The sequence below is a fragment of the Dama dama genome, chromosome 13 (genome assembly GCF_033118175.1).
Source record: "Dama dama isolate Ldn47 chromosome 13, ASM3311817v1, whole genome shotgun sequence".
NCBI classification, from domain to species: Eukaryota; Metazoa; Chordata; class Mammalia; order Artiodactyla; family Cervidae; genus Dama; species Dama dama.
This window is the reverse complement of record NC_083693.1, coordinates 33,359,028-33,384,724: the sequence shown is the minus strand read 5'-3', so window position 1 is coordinate 33,384,724 and position 25,697 is coordinate 33,359,028. Positions and strand designations below refer to the sequence as shown.

At 41.9% G+C, this 25,697-nt stretch overlaps 1 protein-coding gene across 2 annotated transcripts in view; it reads right to left on the bottom strand.

Annotated features, from left to right (window-relative positions):
* Nucleotides 1-18,222, bottom strand: part of BTBD1 (BTB domain containing 1) — a 47,283-nt gene extending 29,061 nt beyond the window's left edge. The window contains exons 1-3 of one of the 2 annotated variants that reach the window (XM_061158831.1): nucleotides 17,718-18,222; nucleotides 6,362-6,518; nucleotides 667-772 (exon numbers count right to left, since the gene is read on the bottom strand). In XM_061158831.1, coding sequence (XP_061014814.1) covers nucleotides 667-772; nucleotides 6,362-6,518; nucleotides 17,718-18,118 — 664 coding nt within the window. In that variant the 5' untranslated portion in view covers nucleotides 18,119-18,222. The remainder of the gene's footprint in view (nucleotides 1-666; nucleotides 773-6,361; nucleotides 6,519-17,717) is intronic. The other variant, XM_061158830.1, reaches the window with a different exon arrangement.
* Between the last annotated feature and the right edge of the window lie 7,475 nt (nucleotides 18,223-25,697).

Genomic DNA, 25,697 nt, shown 5'->3' with positions numbered 1-25,697 from the left:
AATTCAAGCTCCTGAGCCTGTGACTGCATGGCCCCCACACCCTGGATTTCACTTGCCCTGCACTGCCCATCCTCTACACACGCTTTCTTCATGTGGTTCTACCTGCCTCTAATGCCCTCCCCTCTTCATTCTCAAATACTATCCATTCCCTAAGGCCTATTTCAGAACTTCCTGTGCCAAGATTCTCCTAACATCCCATTATGAGGAGCTCTCTCCACATTTTAGATTTGCATAGTAATTATTTTCTATGTATCTAATTCTGAAAAGGCAAAAAGACATTTTGCCATATGTCATCTTTTCTGTGTAATGTCTTAATCTTAATTTTCACATATTTCTTCCCTGATTCTCCAAATAGATGACAGTTTCCTAAAGAAAAAAAAATCAAATCTTACCCTTCTTTGTATTTCTTGTAGAGCCCTAATATAATGCTATGCATATGGTAAGCATGAAAATTTGTTTGATCTGCTATCTTTTAAAAGGCAATGAGGTAGTTAAGACTTTTAGGACTATTTCAGCAAAATAGAGAAAGCAAAACTCTTAAACAGGCAGACTTAAAATCACCTGGAAAAACCAGTGATTTAAAAACAGCTCCTCTGCCAACAAGGCTCACTAGGTTAACGCATTACTGTACTTAAAAGGTAACATTTTAATTCACAGTGAACTTACCTATGTCAATATCAGTAAACCCTTCTGCACTTATTGCATCCATTGTGTTTTTGTCTATTGTGTCTAGACAAAGACTAGCAAGCTGAGGTTCATCAAATAAACGAGCCTAAACATATAAAAAGATAGTTATTTTATTTTCACAGTTATTCTAACTTCAGGCTGTCCATATTCAAAAGTAACACTGTAAACAGTTGTAACTGCCAACTATATAAAAACTCATACTTAAATTATAATATGCTTAAAACTTTTCATTCCACAATCAGAAATAAAAGCAAAAAAGCACAAAAAATGTCCAAAAGATAACAATTAATTCAATTACCACTAACAACTGTTATTTTTATTTTTATATGCATATATATGCACTTATATATTACATATTTTGATCCTTAATGAAACAATCTAGGGTAGATAAGGCAGACATCTTCCCATTATACAGATGAGACAAGAGAGGCTCAGGGAGGTGCACTGACTCTAGCCAGCGATGTTCCAAAGTGAAAGTGAAAATCGCTCAGTTGTGCCTGATTCTTTGTGACCCCATGGGCTATACAGTCCATGGGATTCTCCAGGCCAGAATACTGGAGTGGGTAGCCTTTCCCTTCTCCAGGGGATCTTCCCAACCCAGGGATTGAATCCAGGTCGCCAGCATTGCAGGCGGACTCTTAACCAGCTGAGCCACAGGAGAAGCCAGCCCTTAAATCCCAGTCTTAGGATCTTTTCACTAAATGATAACATCAACTGTTAAGCATACCAGAACAAACAGATTCCCCCCCCCCCCCATTTCCTGTTTGATTGGGGGGAAGAGAATAAAGTACAAAAGTTTTAGAGCATTAAAGTTCTGGGAACCTAAGCAAAAACCAGGCCTAACAACAGAAAAGCAAATAAGTAAATTCACATGATAGAATATTATACAATGAGAATGAACGATCTACAACTACACACAGCAACAGGAATGAATCCCACAAACTTAATGGTAGGCATAAGGAAGTACTGTATATGTTGAGCAAAAGAGTATACAGCTGACCCTTGAACAACTTGCAGGTTGGGGGCACTGACCTCTGTGCAGTTGAAAATCCACACAGAACTTACAGTTGGACCTTTGCATCTGAGGTTCTTCCATATCCACGGATTCAATCAACCACAAATCATGTACTATTTACTACCGAAAAAATTACATGTAGTGGACCCACTAAGTTCAGGGCCATGTTGGTCAAGAGTCAACTGCTATATGATTTCACCAAAGTTGAGCTTTAAGAAGTCAGAAGTCAAACTTATAACATATGCTTTATCAGGATGTACATTATAATTCAAAAAAACAAGTTTAAAAGTAAGTAAAATTCTAATGTTGGCAGATATTTTAGCTGGCCAACTCAGTGTTTATAGCTGAGTTAGTATTTATGCAGAAAAACAGATTATTTTACTTTTAGGAAAAATAATTTTTGGTAAAAGTTATTTTATTCAGAGTAGCAATATTTTCAGTCATTCAATACGATATCATACTTGACTGGGAATCTACTGCTCCTACTTAGGAGTAAAATTAATTTTCTCTAAATTTGAGTGTGACACTATTTTTAATGACTGTATTGCCCCAGAGTGTTTTCCTTGTGTAATCCATGCTGGGACAGCACACTGGTTCTTTGTTTTAGAGGGATGCTGGCATAGGCCCTCTCAAGTAAATGAACATGCTCAGTTCAAATGATTCACTTGGCAGGAACAAGATATTCACATGACAATTCGTGGGCTAATTCACATGACCCCACTAAAGAAAAATCTGGAGTAATGTTGAGTTCTAAGAGCAACAAAGCACTGAAAAGTTCCTTTTTTCCTCAGTGACATATGTTAAGCCTTGCTACTCAAAATGTGGTTCAGAAATGCAAATCAAAACCACAATGAGGTACCATTACATGCCAGTCAGGATGGCTGCTATCCAAAAGTCTACAAGCAATAAATGCTGGAGAGGGTGTGGAGAAAAGGGAAACCTCTTAACACTGTTGGTGGGAATGCAAACTAGTACAGCCGCTATGGAGAACAGTGCAGAGATTTCTTAAAAAACTGGAAATAGAACTGCCATATGACCCAGCAATCCCACTCCTGGGCATACACACAGAGGAAACCAGATCTGAAAGAGACATGTGCACCCCAATGTTCATCGCAGCACTGTTTATAATAGCCAGGACATGGAAGCAACCTAGATGCCCATCAGCAGACGAATGGATAAGAAGCTGTGGTACATATACACCATGGAATATTACTCAGCCGTTAAAAAGAATTCATTTGAATCAGTTCTAATGAGATGGATGAAACTGGAGCCCATTATACAGAGTGAAGTAAGCCAGAAAGATAAAGATCATTACAGCATACTAACACATATATATGGAATTTAGAAAGATGGTAACGATAACCCTATATAAACAGAAAAAGAGACACAGAAGTACAGAACAGACTTTTGGACTCTGTGGGAGAAGGCGAGGGTGGGATGTTTCGAGAGAACAGCATGTATACTATCTATGGTGAAACAGATCACCAGCCCAGGTGGGATGCATGAAACAAGTGCTCCGGCCTGGTCCAGTGGGAAGACCCAGAGGGATCGGGTGGAGAGGGAGGTGGAGGCGGGGATCGGGATGGGGAATACATGTAACTCCATGGCTGATTCATGTCAATGTATGACAAAACCCACTACAATATTGTAAAGTAATTAGCCTCCAACTAATAAAAATAAATGAAAAAAAAAAATGTGGTTCAGAAGCACCAGCATCATCTGAAAGTCTGTTAGAAATGCAGACTTTCAGGCCCATATTGCTGTGTGTAGATCTACACAAAAGGAATGAATCCCAGAGACTTAATGGTAAGCAAAAGAAAGTAAGATACATGTTGAGCAAGAGTATACAGCTGACTTTGGCTTACTGAACTATGAAGTGGATTTTCACTGTCAAAGTTTAATTTATTGGCTTCTAATTTTTCTTTTTTTGGCCACATCATGTAGCACATGGGATCCTAGTTTCCCAACCAGGGATCTATCTGACCCAAGCCCCCTGCAGTAGAAGCTTGGCGTCTTAACCACTGGACAGCTAGGAAAGTCCTACTGGTTTCTAAATTTTATGACTGAATTTAAAAAAATGAAAGTAGTTAAGTGACCCTTTTCACACACAATAAAATTCTTCACACAGTTCTTCACACAATAATCATGTGTGTGTAATCATACACAATAATAATATTCTTCACAAAATATCAACTTCTTTATTAGATTTTCATCACAAGTTCAGAAAAGGGAAAAAAAAAGTACAAGTGGTAAAGAATCCACCTGCCAATGCAGGAGATGCAGGTTTGATTCCCAGGTCAGGAAGATCCCCTGGAGAAGGAAATGGCAACCCATTCCAGTCTTCTTGCCTGGGAAATCCCATGGACAGAGAAGCCTGGTGGGCTTCACTCCATGGGGTCACAAAAGAGTCGGACATGACTTAGCAACTGAACAACAGATATCACTTGTTAGTTATATAATCTTTATTGAGTTATTTCACCTCTCTGTGCTTCTATATAAAAAGGGGATGATAAGAAAATCTTCACTGAGGATAGCTACAACTCCTGAAGTTATTGTAAAGATTAAATGAATTAATGCATACGAAGTATTTAGAATGGGACCTGGCACACACTAAGTCACTCAATACATTTTGCAGTTATTATCAATATCACCATACTCTACTGGTTTAAGGTTGAGACCTTTTACCACTTGCTATCTTACGTTACGTAAGATATTTACCTCATTAAGCTTCCATTTCATCTTTGAAAGGAGGATAATAATAATAATAAATAACATCACAGCTTAAAGAAGGAGTAAATGTGATAATATATACAAATGGAATAGCCTGTGTCTGGCATACAATACACACAGACATGGAGTTCTGTGATTATGTCCAAGAAGAGGTGACATCAGCATGTTCTTTCTTCTGTAACTATAAATACTCAATGACCAGAGATTAAAAAAGAAAAAAAGTATCATCAATCATTTGTGATGTGACAGAATGGATGCACAATGGGAAACAAGTGTGACTCCACCCAGCGTGTTGTGAGACTTTGGGCAGGTAGTTAACTAGCCAGGTTTTAGTTTTTTCATTTGGAAAATGAGAGGGTTAAGCTAAGGAATATCCATGATTATTTCCACTACTAAAATTCAGCAGGATTACATATTATCAGCTTAGACATTTCCCCCCCCTCTCATTTTAACTCTCTCACCTCTGTAAAGACCCTATCTCCAAGTAAGGTCACATTCTGAGGGTCCTGGGGATTAAAATTTCAACATGTGAATTCTGGGGACACAATTCACCCCCTGGCACTGAGTTACAGACTAGCTCAGGATTTTTTTAAACAATTCGTAAAAGGGTATCATTACATTGTCTAAGAAGAAAAAAATCAATTTACTTGTATCTTGAGTATGAAGCTCAGACTACAGGCATTTAACAAGTGCTAAATAGTGTATGTTGAGGACTGGTTAATGGTTCCATAAATGTATTCAGTACGTAAACATTCAGACTATACATGTATGACGTGTGCACTTTTCTGTATTTATAGTATACTCGTTGAAAACTTTCATAAGGGTCAAAGAAAGAATATTCTTAAATTTGAACGTCTCCAAAATATCATAGGACATCCCTTACATGTAGAATCAAAAAAGAAAAGATACAAATGAACTTACTTTCAAAACAGAAAGAGACTCACAGAAAGATTTAGAACATGAACTCATGGTTACTTGGGGGGGGGGGGGGGGCGGGGCGGGGGCGGGTACAGTTAAGGACTTTGGAAAAGGCATGTACACACTGCTATATTAAAAATGGATAACCAACAAAAACCTATTATACAGCACATGGAACTCTGCTCAATGTTATGTGCCAATGTGGACGGGAGGGGAGTTTGGGGAGAATGTATACATATATATCCTACAGCCGAGTCCCTCCACTGTTCACTTGAAAGTATCACAACACTGTTAATTGGTTATACCCCAATACAAAATGATTTTGGTGTTCAAAAATAAAAATAAATTCTAAACCCTCCAGAAGTGGGTCACCAAGATGACAGAATACAATAAATCTTAACAACTGCTCTGGATTTGAAATACTCAATGTTAACTTCAGATCCAACAAAAATAGAGCACTAAGGTCCAGAAGGCTTCATACTCTCATACTCTCAATCAGAGTAGAAACAACACTGGACACTGATCTCAACTGCAATCCTAAAGAGCTATATAACTTTACAGAGATGAAACACCCTATTTACATAAGGCTTGGCTCAGATGGTAAAGAACCTGCCTGCAATACCTGCAATGCAGGAGACCTGGGTTTGATCCTTGGGTCAGGAAGATCCCCTGCAGAAGGGAATGGCAACCCACTCCAGGATCCTTGCCTGGAGAATTCTACGGACAGAGGAGCCTGATGGGCTACAGTCCATGGGGTCTCAAAGAGTCGGACACAACTGAGTGACTAACACTTTCTTCAGTTTCTTCACCTATATAATACATTAACTCTAATTTGTTTTTCTATTCTAAAATCATATGAACCTGATATATTTCCCTCAATGAAATCAGAAGATCTCATATGCTTTAAAATAATGATCTCGGACTAATTCTCCAGGAAATATTAAATATTCATATACAGTTAAACCCAATTTTTAAAGTTAAAAGATACATACCTTAGCTACATCAACTTACCTGAGTAAGTAACATAAAGGCATTATCTGCCCTGAGATGTTTGGTGAGAAATTCCACACAATGCGCTTCCAAGGCTGGGACTGCGTACTTCTTAGCCGTATAAAGAGTGGTCATAACTGTTTCTGGGCCAATTTGAACTTCATCTGAATACAGAAATCTGGGAAGCAAGTGGAAATTGCAGAGACAGTCAGGAGGGTTTTAGACAAACAATCCACTGGAGTTAAGTCTCTGAGGAATATTTGAAAAGATAATGAGCAAAGTGAAACATAACTTGAAAAGCACATCAGACTTGCCAGGGTTATTTGCACATACATCACCTGATTTTATTCTGAATCAATCCTGAGAGGTAGGCAGTCTCCATTTATAGAGAAGACTAAAGTTAGGTCTTTAAGTCTTCAAGCCAAATTTTTAAAGGCTTTTTAGCATTCCATAGCAGCTTTCTCTCTTCTTCATCAAAAAGTGTTCACTTAAGCAAACTTACAGACAGCTTAAGTTCACATCTCTAAATGTCAAAACATCCCATTTATTTCCTGATGATGGTGTCTTCTTATTCTGGGCATCTTTTAACCTTTCCTTATTATCCCAGAATTAGCATTATGACCAAAGACTAGAGTACGGGGGTTCAGAAGAATAAAACAGTTTAATGATATCTTAAATGACCCCATATTGCTATGTGCTTTTGGGTATAAAGGTCCAATTTTCTCTCGAAATACTATCAAACCAATACCACCTTACCCACCACCTCAGGAGCTGATTCTACCTGTTACTAGATAAATCAGATTCCTAGAAGTGCACATAGAGGATAAGAATCTCAGAGAAGACCTGGGCAGTTCCTGCTGAATTATACTGAAGCTACTGCATATTCATTTTAGTTCCTCAGCGGTTCCTCAGAGACTCTTGTGCTTACTGCCCAATTCTCAGTTACATTCAGAGCAGCTGAGGGTGCTGGAGAAATAATGCATTGAGAAAAAGTATTTTATTTTAGCAATACGAATTAAGAGTTAGAACACTTGAAAGCCCATGAATATCTTTCAGAACACTACAGAGTGAATGAGGAAAGGAGGTTCTAGTTCACGTCCCTTCCCTCTGCTTTTCAATTTCTCTATTCTGGTGGCCAGAATCACCGCCCAAGATCAAATTCTAGCTGGTTACGTCCCTCAACTTCCCACTTTAACCAAATGCTGGCATGCATCCAATAAGATCATTATCCTTACAACTACTTCCAGTGGAAGCTGTTCACTCCCATCCTTCCCTGGTGGCTCAGATGGTAAAGAATCTGTCTGCAATGCAGGAGACCTGGGTTTGATCCCTGGGTTGGGAAGATCCCCTGGAGAAGAGAATGGTTACCCACTCCAGTATTCTTGCCTGGAGAATCCCATGGACAGAGAAGCCTGGTGGGCTACATTCCATCGGCTCACAGAGTCGGACACGATTGAGCAACTCCCTTACAATTCAGGTGCAAAAGTGAAGGCTGCTGTTTTTCAAGATTACACTGTTTTCAACCATTTTTCCAAAACCTTTCAAGCCAGCCATCTACATCACCCTCACAATACTCACTTAACTATACGTGCCACTTAGTGATGAGTGCACGGAATTAAAAAAAACCCTTATGTCTCTTATAGTCAGGGGTAGGGGGATGAATAAAAAAAGAGGGAAAATTAGCATTTGTTGAGGCTCTATCATGTGACAGATGCCAATTCATTTAATCCTCCCACAGGAAGGGAGGTGCTGCTATCTGCATTTTAAAGATGGGGAAACAGGCTGAAGAAACACAAGAGCTGTCTACCATAACACACCATTTCTGGGCTTCTGACTGCTTTCAGTGTTAGACTCTCAGTCCAGTCAGGTGGAAGCTCTCTTAATTTGCCTGGACTCAAGAAGAGATCGCTTGAGTTTCAATCTGTTCCATCACTTGCTAGCTACACGACTTTAAACAAGTTATCAATTGTGCTCCTCTCTGTTAAGAAATGTGAACAACAGTATCTTCTTCATAATGCTCCGGTGAGGATTCAGTCAGTCAGTCAGTTCAGTTGCTCAGTCGTGTCCGACTCTTTGCGACCCCATGAATCGCAGTACGCCAGGCCTCCTTGTCCATCACCAACTCCTGGAGTTTACTCAAACTCATGTCCGTCGAGTTGGTGATGCTATCCAGCCATCTCATCCTCTGTCATCCCCTTTCCTCCTGCCCCCAATCCCTTCCAGCATCAGGGTCTTTTCCAATGAGTCAACACTTCACATGAGGTGGCCAAAGTATTGGAGTTTCAGTTCAACATCAGTCCTTCCAGTGGACACCCAGGACTGATCTCCTTTAGGATGGACTGGCTGGATCTCCTTGCAGTCCAAGGGACTCTCCGGAGTCTTCTCCAACACCACAGTTCAAAAGCATCAATTTTTCGGCACTCAGCTTTCTTCACAGTCCAGCTCTCACATCCACACATGACCACTGGAGAAACCATAGCCTTGACTAGACAGACATTTGTTGGCAAAGTAATGTCTCTGCTTTTTAATATGCTATCTAGGTTGGTCATAACTTCCCTTCCAAGGAGTAAGCATCTTTTAATTTCATGGCTGCAATCACCATCTGCAGTGATTTTGGAGCCCAAGAAAATAAAGTCTGACAATGCTTCCACTGTTTCCCCATCTATTAGTATCAGTTAAAATACACACAAATACTTAGTAAACGTTAGTTATTTTTTATACTGCTTCATTTTTTATCTCTATTTCCCTCTGTATTTCACAAGATTTCAAGTGTTCCAGCCCTTCTATTTCCCCCCCAGCAATCACACAGTTAAATTTCTAAGAATTCTTGCTTCTTGAGTATTATTTTTTTTTTAAACTCCATAGTACCATGTCTCATTTTCATGGATGCAAAAAATGTTCTCAGTCTCCAAGTTTTAAAAGTTCCTTTCTGTTCCCTGAATTACCTACTTCCTCGAGGACCAGCTTGTTCTTGGTCTTTATTATTCATATTCTGATTTTCCTCATACGTCAAAAGTTTAATGATTACCTCCAGTGACCATTCCAGTAGCTGGCGTGTTTTCTTTGCTGTTGTGTAAGTAGGATTGCTTTCCAGCTAAAACCTTCTCCAAAATGGGGAGGTGGGTGGGGAGCTGTGTATGTGGGAGGCTTGTTGATTGACACCTTACCTGAGAGTGGGAAAGCAGCCTTTAGGTTAGATACCACACCTCCTCCACCCCTTTCAATGCCATTATTCTGAATTCCCTAAGATAAGCCAGCATCCTAGTTCTCCCCAGGTGGTTTGTCTAGTTTATGTAAAGAGGAGTCTGTCAGCTATTGTGGAGGGGGGTGCCGGGGCTGGGGGTGGGTGGTGGTGTGTGATGGTTAGCATACAAGAGTTGGTTGAGGGGATGACCTTCTCATTTCACCTTGCTCACCACCAGCTCTCAACCTAGAGCCATGCTGGGGCTCAGCCAGGAAAGACAGCCCCCACCTCCACCACAGCTCCTTCTTCTCTGGATTCTGGGCTCCAGCCACTCCACTTCATTATCAACACACTTCCACCTGCCTTGTCCCTTTTCTACATTGACTTCCAACCTTTCTCCCTTTTTTGTCTTCACTGTAATGGATTGATTGCCTTTGTATTTCTCTATAGTCATTTTAACTGGGACAGAAGGCTAACAACATGCTCAATTCCCTTCTTAAATGAGAAACTGATTAAGTTTTTAAGGGAGAGATAGGAAGAAGTCTTCATATCCGTCTTAGTTTGTTTTCAGGCAAAAATTACTAGAGTTTTAAACTATAGAGCTGAGATGCGGGACCTTTATTACCATTGTTTGAATAGATTCTAGCTTAAGGAAACCAGTTCCACAAAATTGAAGTACATGGTTCTGTAACAATCTATAATTGGGGTCCCTGACAAAAAAAAGCTGGAAAAGGTTCCCACAAGAACTTCTACTCGAGATCCAAAACATGAAAAGAGGGTAGGAAGAACATTCCAGGAACCAAAGAATTGTGTTTTTAGACTATACTATATGGCCCACAGGGCTTCCCTGGTGGCTCAGTGGTCAAGAACCTGCCTGCAATGCAGGAGACCTGGGTTTGATCCCGAGGTCAGGAAGATTCCCTGGAGAAGGGAATGGCAAGGCACTTCAGTATTCTTGCCTGGAAAATCCCATAGACAGAGGAGCCTGGTGGACTGCAGTCCACGGGGTTGCACAGAATCAGACACGATTGAGTCACTAACATATGGCCCACAACTCCATTCAAATTGCCTTTCATGACCCAGATAACCACAATGGTGTGATCACTCACCTAAAGCCAGACATCCTGGAATGCAAAGTCAAGTGGGCCTTAGGAAGCATCACTACGAACAAAGCTAGTGAAGGTGATGGAATTCCAGTTGAGCTATTTCAAATCCTAAAAGATGATGCTGTGAAAGTGCTGCACTCAATATGCCAAATTTGGAAAACTCAACAGTGGCCACAGGACTACAAAAGGTCTGTTTTCATTCCAATTCCAAAGAATGCTCACAATACCGCACAATGGCACTCATCTCACACGCTAGCAAAGTAATGCTCAAAATTCTCCAAGCCAGGCTTCAGCAGTACGTGAACCATGAACTGAACTTCCAGATGTTCAAGCTGGATTTAGAAAAGGCAGAGGAACCAGAGATCAAATTGCCAACATCCACTGGATCATCGAAAAAGCAAGAGAGTTCCAGAAAAACATCTACTTCTGCTTTATTGACTCTGCCAAAACCTCTGTGTGGATCACAACAAAGTGCAGAAAATTCTTCAAGAGATGGGAGCACCAGACCACCTTACTTGCCTCCTGAGAAATCTGTATGCAGGTCACGAAGCAACGGTTAGAAACGGACATGGAACAACAGACTGGTTCCTAATCAGGAAAGGAGTACATCAAGGCTGTATATTGTCATCCTGCTTATTTTACTTATATGCAGAGTACGTCATGCAAAACGCCGGGCTGGATGAAGCACAAGCTGGAATCAAGATTGCTGGGAGAAATATCAATAACTTCAGATATGCAGGTGACACCACCCTTATGGCAGAAAGCGAAGAACTAAAGAGCTTGATGAAAGTGATAGAGCAGAGTGGAAAAGTTGGCTTAAAATTCAACATTCAGAAAACTAAGATCATGGCATCTGGTCCCATCACTTCATGGGAAATAGACAGGGAAACAGTGAGAGACTTTTATTTTGGGGGGCTTCAAAATCACTGCAAATGGTGACTATAGCCATGAAATTAAAAGATGCTTGCTCCTTGGAAGAAAAGTTATGACCAACCTAGACAGCAATATTAAAAAGCAGAGACATTACTTTGCCAACAAAGGTCCATCTAGTCAAAGCTATGGTTTTTCCAGCAGTCATGTATGGATGTTAAAATTGGACTATTAAAAAAAAAAATTGGACTATAAAGAAAGCTGAGCACTGAAGAATTGATGCTTTTGAATTGTGGTGGTGAAAACTCTTGAGAGTCCCTTGAACTGCAAGGAGATCCAACCAGTCCATCCTAAAGGAGATCAGTCCTGAATATTCATTGGAAGGACTGATGCTGAAGCTGAAGCTCCAATACTTTGGCCACCTGATGCAAAGAACTGACTCACTGGAAAAGACCCTGATGCTGGCAAAGATTGAAGGTAGGAGGAGAAGGGGACGACAGAGGATGAGATGGTTGGATGGTATCACAGACTCAATGGACATGAGTTTGGGTAAACTCCGGGAGCTGGTGATGGACAGGGAAGCCTGGAGTGCTGCAGTCCATGGGGTTGCAAAGAGTCGGATGTGACTGAGTGACTGAACTGAACTGAAACTATACCTCGGTAATATAACTTTGGCTTGAATATATTTAGGAAACATGTATATTTATATCTAAAGATGTAGATTAAGGACATTATTCATCTCAGCAATGTCGTCTTTATGATAGGACAGCCTCAGGGATTTTTTTTAACTGATCTTATTATCAGATAAGAGTTGTGCATCTCTTAAGCAGTTGGCCAGTTTTTAATCTGACAAACACTGAATTGTAACTCTCTGGCCAGCTTTCCCGTTTTGTAATAGTTGCTAAAATGATCAAAATTAAGTCTGTACGGTAAGTATAGCATGCATTTTTATATTAGCTTCATCTTGACTGCTTTATTTCTTACCTCTGTGTTTCTTGTTAGACATTTTAAATTGTTTTTGGAGCAATGCAAGTTATAAATAAATACCAGACTATAAACTGTAAGAAAGGGAACTCTGTGTTTCTTATATTTTTTCCCATATCTTTCCTACAGCACCAGGCTCAGTTTGGGCACCTGGCAAAGATTTAATAAATACGCGTTAGCCAACTACACAGCTCAGTACAAGTTTCTAGCTATTGATAGGGAAACCATTTTCATTTCTAGTAAGAAAAAAGGCTACTTAAAAATCCAAGAATCACCTTGATTCATATTTTACATACATGTTTTCCCCACATTTTTTAAATTACTAACATTGATGCAATTCAAAAACACTCTGTAAGCCAATACTTACAAATTATAACTTAAAATTAAACACAATATTACCACAGTACTTTGCATTTTAAAATTAACATTCCTAATATACTATACCCAAGAACAAGAGCACAGAGAAATAATTACAGGTCATCAAACTATTTCTGATTTTTTCCTGAAGATGAATGGCTTTCCAAAATATAAAACTTAGGTTACATTTAATCCAACTTAAAAATTAAACGACTAAGGTAAAAACTTCATTGTAAATTAAAAAAAATCATAAGATTATGTACAAGAAACTCTGTCACTACTGATTCACTCATTTTACTCAAAAACACTTACTGAGGGCCATATAATAATAGACAGGTCCTAGAAATACAAACAGACAACACTGCCCATAAAAAGCTCATGGTTTGGTAATAAAATGATTAAAAAGTAAGTAATGTTATAATTATAACAGCATTATACATTAGGCATGATTTGATAACTAATCTCTAAAGATGGCCCCAATAAATCATGCTTTCTATGATCCATACCTTTACACAAAGCTCTCCCATAATGAATCTGGGCTCACCCGGTTTGATTCCCTTTAATCAACAGAACATGGCAGAAGTAACACTACGCCAACCTGGGGCCTAAACTCTGAGGATGCAGAAGCTCCTACTTTTGTGCTTTCAGGAGCCATGGCCTGCTGCTCGCCAGGAAGTCAGGCTAACCTTGCAAAGATCAGCTGGAGGAGCCTTGGAGAGAGAAATGCTCAGCCAAACCATAATCTGAATCAAACCTCCAGATGACCCTTGCCCCAACTGCTATCAGACTCTGACTGCATGGAAGACCTAAAGAATATGCTAGAAGAACCTCTCACACAGCTGTGAAAGATATTAAGACTATGTTTAAGCCACTAAGTGTTGGAGTGGCTTGTTCTACAGCAACAGATAAAAAAATTGATACAAGACATTACAAGAGGCAGAGCGCAAATCTGCCGGCAGTGGTTTCATAAAGAGATAAAGCCTCAAGTATACCTGAAGGGTAATAATTAAGTGTGTAAACCTTCTAAGCAGACAAAGAAGTACAAAGGCAAGGAGGCATTAGAAGGCAAGTATTAAAATAAGAAAAAGACCATCAGCCAAAAAAAAAAAAAGACCATCAGCAGAACTGGGGTACTCAGTAGATGGAGAGGAAGAGGAAGAGATATCAAATCATAAAGGTCTTGTATATGGGCTAAAATGTTTAAATGCATCCCATACGCAAAAAGAAGTTATTAAGAGATTCAGGGGAGTCCTGTGATAATGTCTAGGTATCAGAGAGATAACTTTGTTAACAGCGTGAAGAATGAAGAGAGCTGAGTCTAAAGGCAGTGTGATCTGTTTAAAGCAATGTCAAAAAAAATTAAGATAATTGAGTAGAACCTTCAAGATTGGTCCAAACAGGATGAGAAACAAATGGAGCATAACGGAACCAAACTATAGCCTGGAGCCAAGCCCACCTGAGTCACCCCCAACTGACCCACAAAACAAGAATATTCAGAGGAAGAATACACGATTGTTTTTCTAAGCCCCTGATTTTTGGGGTGCTTTATAGCATTATTATGACAAAAGCTGCCTGAGACAAGACATATGAAGTGTGCCTGCCTGAAAGACTGTTCTGAAATTTGGGTTCACACAAGGTGCTCAGGAACAACAGTAAGCAGAACATGGCAAGCACTCATTCAGTGTTTATTTTTATTGTTGACAGTCCATCTGCATGTGTACTAAATAGACACTCATTTGTGATTTTCCAGTTTGAAACTGGGTTTGGGTTGAGTAGAAGTTTCACGGTACCACTAGGGTAGTATGTAGTACCATAGGTTAATGGGAGAAAGGAAGACAACAGCTAAAGGCAGAACCTGTGGAACAGCTGTCACCTGCTCCTTTTACTCCTTCCACAGTCTAATCTCCAAACAACTGCCAGAAGGAGTTTTTAAACCAGATCATAGCAACCCAATTCCATGGACAGACAAGCCTGGCGGGCTATGCGGTCCTGGTGGGGCCACAAAGAATGGGACACTAGTGGGTGACTAATACTTTCACTTTTCCTATCCACTCCCTCTTCAAAACCCTTCAAAGGATTCCCACCATATACGGGGAATCCAAGTCCTTCCACGGGCTCTCCAGCTCTGCACAATCCTGGCCAGCCTATCTTGTTGACCTCATCTTCTGCCACTTTCCCCCTTATTCTATCTGTTCAGATCACACTGGTTTACTCTTGCGGTTTGTCTAACAGGAGAAATTTTGGGCCTTAAACACGTTTTTCCTTGCTATGAATAGTCCTTCTCCCACAGGTTGAGCATCTTTCCTTAAAACGCTTATTTGTACTTGACATTTTGTCTTTGTTTCTCCCTACTAGATGATTAACTCTGTGAGGGCAGGGACTTCCTCTTGTTCACTGCTGTATCCAATATCTAAAACAGTACAAGGAAGGCAGTGTTTCTCAAATGAACAACTAAGAATATCACTTAAAGGTCTGGCAGGTCAAAATGAGCAGTTTCTTAAAGTGCTTCAAACTCAAGTTCAAAAGCCTTTAAATAATGTTTAATTCAAGTTGTAAACATAAAAGTATGCTCAAGCTAACCTGCTTTTCAAGCTCAGCAAGTACCATGAGGCATCTTTTTGTCACACAATAATAGGTAAGTACAGCATCTGTGCTTTACAACCAGCCAATAATCTAAGTTTAAAAATCAGTCCAGAGAACACTTTCAGAATAAAACAATGACTAGAGCCTGAAGAAGCATAAATATCATGACCACACTGAAACTAGAAAAATTTCAAGGACTCAGATGAATTCACTTATTTTCTATTCGTGGGAAACAACGGACTGATTAACAGATTCAGTGAAAATATGAAACCAGCATCTTCTCTCTACATTCTTATCCTAGTAATCTCTGTATTTTTTAAGAGAAAAAGCTACCCAACAATATTTAGATCAGTGGCTCTCAAACGTAGCCAATATCAGATTCAGGGAGAGTATTAAATATGCTCACAAGGTCCCACTGGCAAACATTACAATATTGTAAGGAGGGAGGAAAAGAATTAAGAATTTAACAGGTGATTACAATGAAGGTGAACCAACAATTTATTAAAAAAATACTTCCAATTGAGAAAATCTAAAGAAGTAGAACCAATGCTCCCAGTCAACTTCAAACCAAATCCTAATATGATCTAGATATTAGCTTTTGAGTTGTTTTTTTCCCTCTTATAAATGTAATTGAACTAAATTACAAAACATATGAGAAACAAATGAAAAACAAGTCAACACCATCTTGCCACTCCAACCCAACTTTGGTTAGCATTTCAGTATATTTCCTCTCTCCCTTTCTCTAAGTATATCTTTGCTGTTTCTTTTCTCAGTTTTTAATTACTGTGAGCACTGTTTCAAATGCTAATTATACATTTTTTTTTTAACAATAATGTTATTATCTAGTCTTCATGACTATCATACTTAGTAGCTGCACTCCTGCTAAGTCACTTCAGTCAACTCTTTGCAACCCTATGGACCACAGCCCGCCAAACTCCTCTGTCCATGGGATTCTCCAGGCAAGAATACTGGAGTGGGTTTCAGTGCCCTCCTTAGCAGCTGCACCACATGCCATCAGATGGACCTATCACTGTTAAAACCATTCCCTCTGCTACACTACTTCCTCACTACTATAAATAGTCCTGCAATATTGTTGTGTGGAACATTTTCAGTACTTGAATACTTCCTACCTGTGGGGAAAACAATCTACAATGCCAAACTGTTTTCCTACCACCTTTGCCGGAAAGGGCTTGCCAGATGTTATCTTCACCAAAAAAACCAAAAAACAAAAACTGGAGGGTTTGTGAGGAGAGGAAAAGTACTATACTTGTAATTTGCACTTCTTTAATTGCTAATGAGGTTAAACACTGGCTGCCAATTGTATTTTTTCTTCCCTAAATTATCTATCCTGTCCTTTATTCATTTTTTAATGGGATTTTGGTATTACTTTTCTACCTGTTAACTTTGTATTCCATTTCCTACTGATCCTCCTGAGTGAGCTGTGAGCCTTTGTGGAGAACTTATCTGTTCCCTGACCTACCTGTTATGCCTCAGTACCATCCAAGACCGTTGTTTTAACAATACATTCTATTCGGGCAGCTAAAACCATATCATAATGAAACACACATGGTCTCTGGTATGGGCTGGCTCTGTTACCTCCGTCAAGTTACTTGACTTCTCTGGGCCTCAGTCTCAGTAAAACTGTATAAAACAATATTTACACCCTCCTAAATGGACTTTTGTGAGTAACAGCTAATAATGCCAGACTATTAGCTCCCTCCATTAAATAATATTAATCAGAAGTCAACCTTCTATCCTCACATAATCAAAAAGCCAATTCTAACACAGATAGGGAGATAGGTTTTTTTTTAGCAAACATAATCTTGTCTGCAGGAATGCAAGCTAGCTAGAACAAAACGTACTTGTTTAGATGTTCACTTTCCTGGATCACGACAACTAATATTAATGAAAAAGGAGTAAGAATTAAAAAATAAAATAGAATTAAAAAATAAAATAAAATTAAAAGGTCATCGGTCTTCCAAGACTCCGCAACTACCCCTCTCGCCCAACAAGAACCTAAAACGTCGCAAATAGGCCATCAGGGCGACCTGACCCAAACTCTGTTCTCATCACATCCCTAATTCCCTACCCTGGGTGAAACCCCGCTACTGGAAATGGGAAAACGCACGCTCCTGGGCCCCAGACACTAGTATTTACCCTGACGACAGGCGGGCAGCCGTCCGGGCTGACCAATGTGTTTCGACCTCCCCGAGCATCACCGACGCGGGAGAAAACTGAGGCCGGGGGGTAAGCAGAGCCTCGCCCAAAGTCACGGCCCCGCAGCCGCCCTCACCTCAGCAGCGCCAGGAAGGCGGCGGGCTCCACGTCGGGCAGCTCGATCTCGGCCGACGTGGTGGCCATGCCGCCGTTGAACATGGCGTCGAAGACGGCGCTGCCGGCCGCCAGTACGAAACGGTGGGCCGGGATGCGCTGCGGGCCCCCGGCAGCGCCGCCGCCGCCGCGGCCCTTGCCCAGCACGAAGCGCACATCGCTCAGGAGCTCCGAGTTGAAGAGGAAGGCGAAACGCTCCTTCAGCGACGCCTTGGTCGCCTGCCAGTTGTACAGCGGCTCCCGCTTCAGGGGGAGCAGGGGCCCTAGAGAGGAAGTCGACGGCGGCGGCGGCCCCGCGGCGCCCAGCTCCGCTTCAGCCCCCGGGACCTGCTCGCCCGTAACTGCTGGTCCAAGCGAGGCCATCCTCCAGCGGCGCGGCTCCGCGGGCTAGAGAGAGCGATGCCGCCGCCCAACCGCCATCGCCGAGGCCAGCGCCGCCTCCCTACCTTCCGGGAAAGGCGCTTCCGGAGGCCGCGCGCCTCCGCCGGCCCCTCCCCGAGTTGTCAGGCGCGCGTCCCCGCCGCGGGGCTGGGAGGCGGAGGCGCGTCCCCGCCGCGGGGCTGGGAGGCGGAGGCGCGTCCCCGCCGCGGGGCTGGGAGGCGGAGGCGCGTCCCCGCCGCGGGGCTGGGAGGCGGAGGCGCGTCCCCGCCGCGGGGCTGGGAGGCGGAGGCGCGTCCCCGCCGCGGGGCTGGGAGGCGGAGGCGCGTCCCCGCCGCGGGGCCGCCCCAGCTAGCTAGGGCTGGGGCGGTATCCTTTGCGAGGTGCTCAGCGCTCCCGGAGGTGGGAGTTCTACAGGGGCTGAAACGCTGGGCCCTTCCTTCCCTTAGGCCCCTCCTCACCAACTGGAGCGCCTCCCACTTGTATTCAGGACGAGTTCCTAGGCTCTCCTGGGAGTTTCACGTCTGGAAGAGGAGGGGGCGGAGGGCATGGCCAAGAAAGGTTGTAAGAAGGGAGAAGGTGATTTCACGTGGCCCCCTCCTCTAGGAATCGTCTTAGTCACCCCTCCAAAGGGGCACCGTTCCTATGCTAATACTGGGAGCAAGCGCGGAGCCCTTCTACGTCTAACAGCCTCGCCCTTTCCTCCTCCCTCTTCTGCCTCTATTTTTGGTATCTATATAGATCAGGGATTCTTTTTTCTTTCCTTTTCTTCTTTTTAAAATGTGTTTGAATTACCAAAAATTGACTGTATTCTAAATCAAAAAACAAACAAAACCCCTCAAAGGTACCAAAGTAAATTAGGGCTCCCCTGGTGGTTCGTGGTAAAGAATCTGTCTGCAATGCAGGAGACCCTGGTTCGATCCCTGGGTCGGGAAGATCCCTTGCAGAAGGGAATGCAAGTTTTCTTGCCTGGGAAATGCCATGGATTGGCAGGGCTACAGTCCACGGGGTCGCCAAGCGTCCGACAGAACGGGGCAACTAACACTTGTATCTGGTAAGGGACAATAAAATCATAATTTAATAGAAAAAAATAAAGACACTGCATTGTCAAAGCTTGTGGAATGTGATAAAAATTGAGTGCAAAGAATAGCCAAAAGCACTTCTTGGCCAAACTGAAAATAAAAATGAGTGAATTCGAGGATTCTGGGAAGATAGCAGAGTTCGGATCACCAGGAGTCTGTCTTCCCACGTAGACAATTTCACTAGCAGAATCTGTTTGCTGTACTTATTTTAGAACGATGGACTCTGTTGAAGGCTGGTGGCTTCTGGCGGAAGACTTGGACAGCAAATTGCTGTTGATTGCGATCAACTTCAGCTCTCTGCACAGTAGCAGCTACGCGTCCTCCACCACCAGCCACATGGTAGTACACAGCTCTGTCAGCTACAAATGGCACTTGCCATCTATCTCCACAAGGATCAAATTATGAGCCACTGCAGCTACTGATGTTCAACACCCCATGAAAGGAGTTCAGGGTGGAGATCAGGAATGAGGCCCTCTGTGCTCTGGGAGAAACTGGCCGAACAGGTCTTCAGATAGATATTTTCAGGAGATGATTTTATGAGCCCAATCCTTGCCTCTCCTTGTATCTAGAAATGCACTAAAATCCTTCATGGTGACGTCTGCTCCTCGTGACTAACAGTAACCTTCTGCAAAATATATGTCCTTAATTGCATGTATTCCTCCCTTCACCAAAATCACATCTATATTGATCGCCCCTCCACCGGCCCCCCACCCCCTACCATGCCTCTTTGGAGCAGTTTCTCAAAGCTCTCTGAAATGCTGTCTCCCAGGCTGTAGCCCTCATTTTGCCCCAAATAAAACAACTTACAACTCTCACATTGTGGGTTTTTTTCAGTCAACAGCTTGTAGGAGCCAGGGAGGGCAAAAAGGCACCTATCCTCCAAATATTGGGGATCTGTACTCAAGAGGATTTCTGTTTCTGAACACAAAGGCACAGACAAAGAGGGGGAGCTATTGTTGTTGGGGGTACCTCTCTCCACTGCTGCAGGATGCTTTAGCTGAAGTGACTTCCAGGGGTTTTAAAGGACCAGCACCCTTCCCCACCCCACCTTCATTTTCACTTTTCCCCTTTTGTGGAACCAGGTATTATAAAGACTAGTATATAAAAAAGCAACAGTACACATGGGAAAAATTAGAAAGTGACCATACATGCCCAGGGAACAGCAGAGAAAATGCTTGAGAAGACCTTAAGTTTACCCCTCGGGCAGGTCCTTGGCAAAGAGACAGATTTTAAAACAATCAATGCAGGAGACATGGGTTTGATCCCTGCTCTGGGAAGATTCCACATGCCGCAGGGAAGTTAGGCTCAGGTGCCACAACTGCTGAAGCCCAAGTATTTAGAGCCCAGGCTCCACAACAAGAGAAGCCATGGCAATGAGAAGCCTGTGCACCGCAACTAGAGAGTAGCCCCCACTTGTCTCAGCTAGAGAAAGACTGCTTGAAGCAACAAAGACCCAGTGTAGCCAAAAATAAAATCAATAAATAAAATTAATAAAAAATTACTTTAAAAAATAGAAAACCCTGGGGAAAAGGAGAATCTGACTTCCAAAGTTACCATATTACTAGACTCAAATGTCCAGTATCCAACAACAAAACCACAAGTCATACAAAGAAATAAATGTTTATTTGACCCATGCAAACAAACAAACAAATCAGTAGAAAGAAACCACTTCTACAAAAGACCTAATGGCAAATATACTAGACAGACTTTAAAACAACTATTTTAAAGATTGTCAAAGAACTTAAGAAAATGTGGATAAAATCAAGACAATGATGTGTGAACAAAATGGAAGTATCAATAAAGAGATAGGAAACCTGAAAAGAAACCAAAAAGAAATTCCAGAGCAGCAAAGTACAACTCAAATAAAAAATTCACTAAAAGAATTTAAAGGCACATTTGAGCAAGCAGAAAAAAAAAAAAAAGAATCAGCAAACTTCAAGATAAGACAACAGAAATTATCAAGCAGAGACCAGAAAGCAAAAAGCTTGAAGAAAATCAGACAAAAGAAAAGCAAAGAGCCTAAGAGAACTAGGGACTTGCCTGGCGGCTCAGATGGTAAAGAATCTTCCTGCAATGCAGGACACCTTGGTTTGATCCCTGGGTTGGGAAGATCCCCTAGAGAAGGAAATGGCAACCCACTCCAGTATTCTTGCCTGGAGAGTCCCATGGGCAGAGGAGCCTGGAGGGCTCCATGGAGGAGTCCATGGGGTCGAAAAAAGTCAGACACCACTTAGCGACTAACACTTTCACTTTAAGAGAACTAGGGCCCCTCATTAAACAGTGTTGTGGGAATCCTAAAGGGAGAAAAGAGAGCAAAAGGGGCAGAGAGAACACTTGAAGAAATAATGGCTGAAAACTTATGAAGCAAAAACTGACAGAATTGAAGGGAGAAATAGATGGTTCTACAGTAATAGTTGGAGCCATCAATATCCCACTCACAGTAATGGACAGAGCAACCAGACAGAAGATGAGTAAGGAATAGAGGACTTAATAATAAACTGACTAGATCTGACAGACATATACAGAACATTTCATTCAACAATAGCAGCATGCACATTCTTCCCAGGTGGACTATGTCTTCTCTGACCACAGAGAGATGAAGTTACAAGTTAATAACAAAGGGGAAACTGGGAAATTCATAAAATCGTGGAAATTAAGCAACATACTTTTAAAATATTTATTTTTATTTTTTTAATTTACTTGGCTGCACAGGGTCTTAGTTGCAGCATTCGGGATCTAGTTCCCTGACCAGGAATCAAACCCAGGCCCTTTGCATTGAGAGTTCAGAGTCTTTGCCACTGGACCACCAGGGAAGTCCCAGACACTCTTACTAAGTTATTTATAACTTAGAGAATTCTTGCTAAGACTGAGTTAGGCAGGCCAAAGACAGGTCTGGGACCACAGCTAAGGCATAGTCGAGAAGTAGGCTCAGAGGAACCTGATTGAAGTTTGGTCAAGGAGATTTTGTCAGCAGTAAATAATAAATATTGCAGATAAGACTTGAGGGACTACGGTCCTAAAGAGAATGGAAGCACATGAGATTTACTCCTGCTTTTTCCCTGAGGGTATTTTCTAATTTACTGCTTGTTTCTTAAGCAGAAACATCTTTCCCAGTGCCTCAGATGGTAAAGGATCTGCCTGCAATGTTGGAGACCCAGGTTCAATCCCTGGATCCAGAAGAGCTCCTGGAGAAGGAAATGGCAACCCACTCCAGTATTCTTGCCTGGAGAATTCCATAGACAGAGGAGCCTGGAGGGCTATAGTTCATGGCGTTGCAAAGAATTAGACACAACTGAGCAACTAACACTTTCACTTTCTTAAGCAGAAAGAATTCAAGAGACAGACTATGAAACTGCCAAGGTTGGAGCAGAGTCCTAGAAAAGAGGGAACTATGAAGACTTTCCCTTCCTAAAAGGGAACCCCAAAATCATCATATAAATTAACTTCATGCTATTGGATAATTTCTAAGTTGTGCATGTACAAGGAGAAACAATAGCAGCTGAGAGAATAGAGATAAGTAGAGACCTCACATTTGACAGAATGAGGTCCACTGGAGAAGGGAACGGCAAACCACTTCCGTATTCTTGCCTTGAGAACCCCATGAACAGTATGAGAAGGTAAAATGATAGGATACTGAAAGAGGAACTCCCCAGGTCGGTAGGTGCCCAATATGCTACTGGAGATCAGAGGAGAAATAACTCCAGAAAGAATGAAGAGATGGAGCCAAAGCAAAAACAACACCCAGTTGTGGATGGGACTGGTGATAGAAGCAAGGTCCAATGCTGTAAAGAGCAATATTGCATAGGAACCTGGAATGTTAGGTCCATGAATCAAGGCAAATTGGAAGTGGTCAAACAGGAGATGGCAAGAGTGAATGTCGACATTCTAGGAATCAGTGAGCTAAAATGGACTGGAACGGGTGAATTTAACTCAGATGACCATTATATCTACTACTGTGGGCAGGAATCCCTTAGAAGAAATGGAGTAGCCATCATGGTCAACAAGAGAGTCCAAAATGCAGTACTTGGATGCAATCTCAAAAATGACAGAATGATCTCTGTTCATTTCAAAGGCAAACCATTCAATATCACAGTAATCCAAGCCTATGCCCCAACCAGTAAAGCTGAAGAAGCTGAACGGTTCTATGAAGACCTGCAGGACCTTTTAGAACTAACACCCAAAAAAGATGTCCTTTTCATTATAGGGGACTGGAATGCAAAAGTAGGAAGTCAAGAAACACCTGGAGTAACAGGCAAATTTGGCCTTGGAGTACGGAATGAAGCAGGGCAAAGGCTAATAGAGTTTTGCCAAGAGAACGCACTGGTCATAGCAAACACCCTCTTCCAACAACACAAGAGAAGACTCTACACATGGACATCACCAGATGGTCAACACCGAAATCAGATTGATTATATTCTTTGCAGCCAAAGATGGAGAAGCTCTATACAGTCAGCAAAAGAAGACCAGGAGCTGACTGTGACTCACATCATGAACTCCTTATTGCCAAATTCAGACTTAAACTGAAGAAAGTAGGGAAAACCACTAGACCATTCAGGTATGACCTAAATCAAATCCCTTATGACTACACTGTGGAAGTGAGAAATAGATTTAAGGGACTAGATCTGATAGACAGGGAGCCTGATGAACTATGGACGGAGGTTCGTAACATTGTACAGGAGACAGGGATCAAGACCATCCATATGGAAAAGAAATGCAAAAAGGCAAAATGGTTGTCTGAGGAGGCCTTACAAATAGCTGTGAAAAGAAGAGACGCAAAAAAGCAAAGGAGAAAAGGAAAGATATTCCCATTTGAATGCAGAGTTCCAGAGAATAGCAAGGAGAGATAAGAAAGCCTTTCTCAGCAATCAATGCAAAGAAATAGAGGAAAACAACAAAATGGGAAAGACTAGAGATCTCTTCAAGAAAATTAGAGATATCAAGGGAACATTTCAGGCAAAGATGGGTTCGATAAAGGACAGAAATGGTATGGACCTAACAGAAGCAGAAGATATTAAGAAGAGGTGGCAAGAATACACAGAAAAACTGTACAAAAAAGATCTTCACGACCCAGATAATCACAATGGTGTGATCACTCACCTAGAGCCAGACATCCTGGAATGTGAAGTCAAGTGGGCCTTAGAAAGCATCACTATGAACAAAGTGGAGGTGATGGAATTCCAGTTGAGCTATTTCAAATCCTGAAAGATGATGCTGTGAAAGTGCTGCACTCAATATGCCAGCAAACTTGGAAAACTCAGCAGTGGCCACAGGACTGGAAAAGGTCCGTTCTCATTCCAATCCCAAAGAAAGGCAATCCCAAAGAATGCTCAAACTACCACCCAATTGCACTCATCTCACACGCTGGTAAAGTAATGCTCAAAATTCTTCAAGCCAGGCTTCAGCAATACATGAACCTAGAACTTCCAGATGTTCAAGCTGGTTTTAGAAAAGGCAGAGAAACCAGAGATCAAACTGCCAATATCCGCTGGATCATCGAAAAAGCAAGAGAGTTCCAGAAAAACGTCTATTTCTACTTTATTGACTACATGAAAGCCTTCGACTGTGTGGATCACAATAAACTGTGGAAAATTCTGAAAGAGATGGGAATACCAGACCACCTGACCTGCCTCTTGAGAAACCTGTATGCAGGTCAGGAAGCAACAGTTAGAACTGGACATGGACCAACAGACTGGTTCCAAATAGGAAAAGGAGTACGTTAAGGCTGTATATTGTCACCCTGCCTATTTAACTTCTATGCAGAGTACATCATGAGAAACACAAGCTGGAATCAAGATTGCCGGGAGAAATATCAATAACCTCAGATATGCAGATGACACCACCCTTATGGCAGAGAGTGAAGAGGAACTAAAAAGCCTCTTGATGAAAGTCAAAGAGGAGAGTGAAAAAGTTGGCTTAAAGCTTAACATTCAGAAAACTAAGATCATGGCATCTGGTCCCATCACCTCATGGGAAATAGATGGGGAGACAGTGGAAACAGTGTCAGACTTTATTTTTTTGGGCTCCAAAATCACTGTGGATGGTGACTGCAGCCATGAAATTAAAAGACGCTTACTCCTTGGAAGGAAAGTTATGACCAACCTAGACAGCATATTAAAAAGCAGAGACGTTACTTTGCCAACAAAGGTCCATCTAGTCAAGGCTATGGTTTTTCCAGTGGTCATGTATGGATGTGAGAGCTGGACTGTGAAGAAAGCTGAGCGCTGAAGAATTGACGCTTTTGAACTGTGGTGTTGGAGAAGACTCTTGAGAGTCCCTTGGACTGCAAGGAGATCCAACCAGTCCATCCTAAAGGAGATCAGTCCTGGGTGTTCATTGGAAGGACTGATGCTGAAGCTGAAACTCCAATACTTTGGCCACCTCATGCAAAGAGTTGACTTACTGGAAAAGACCCTGATGCTGGGAGGGATTGAGGGCAGGAGGAGGAGGGGACGACAGAGGATGAGATGGTTGGATGGCATCAC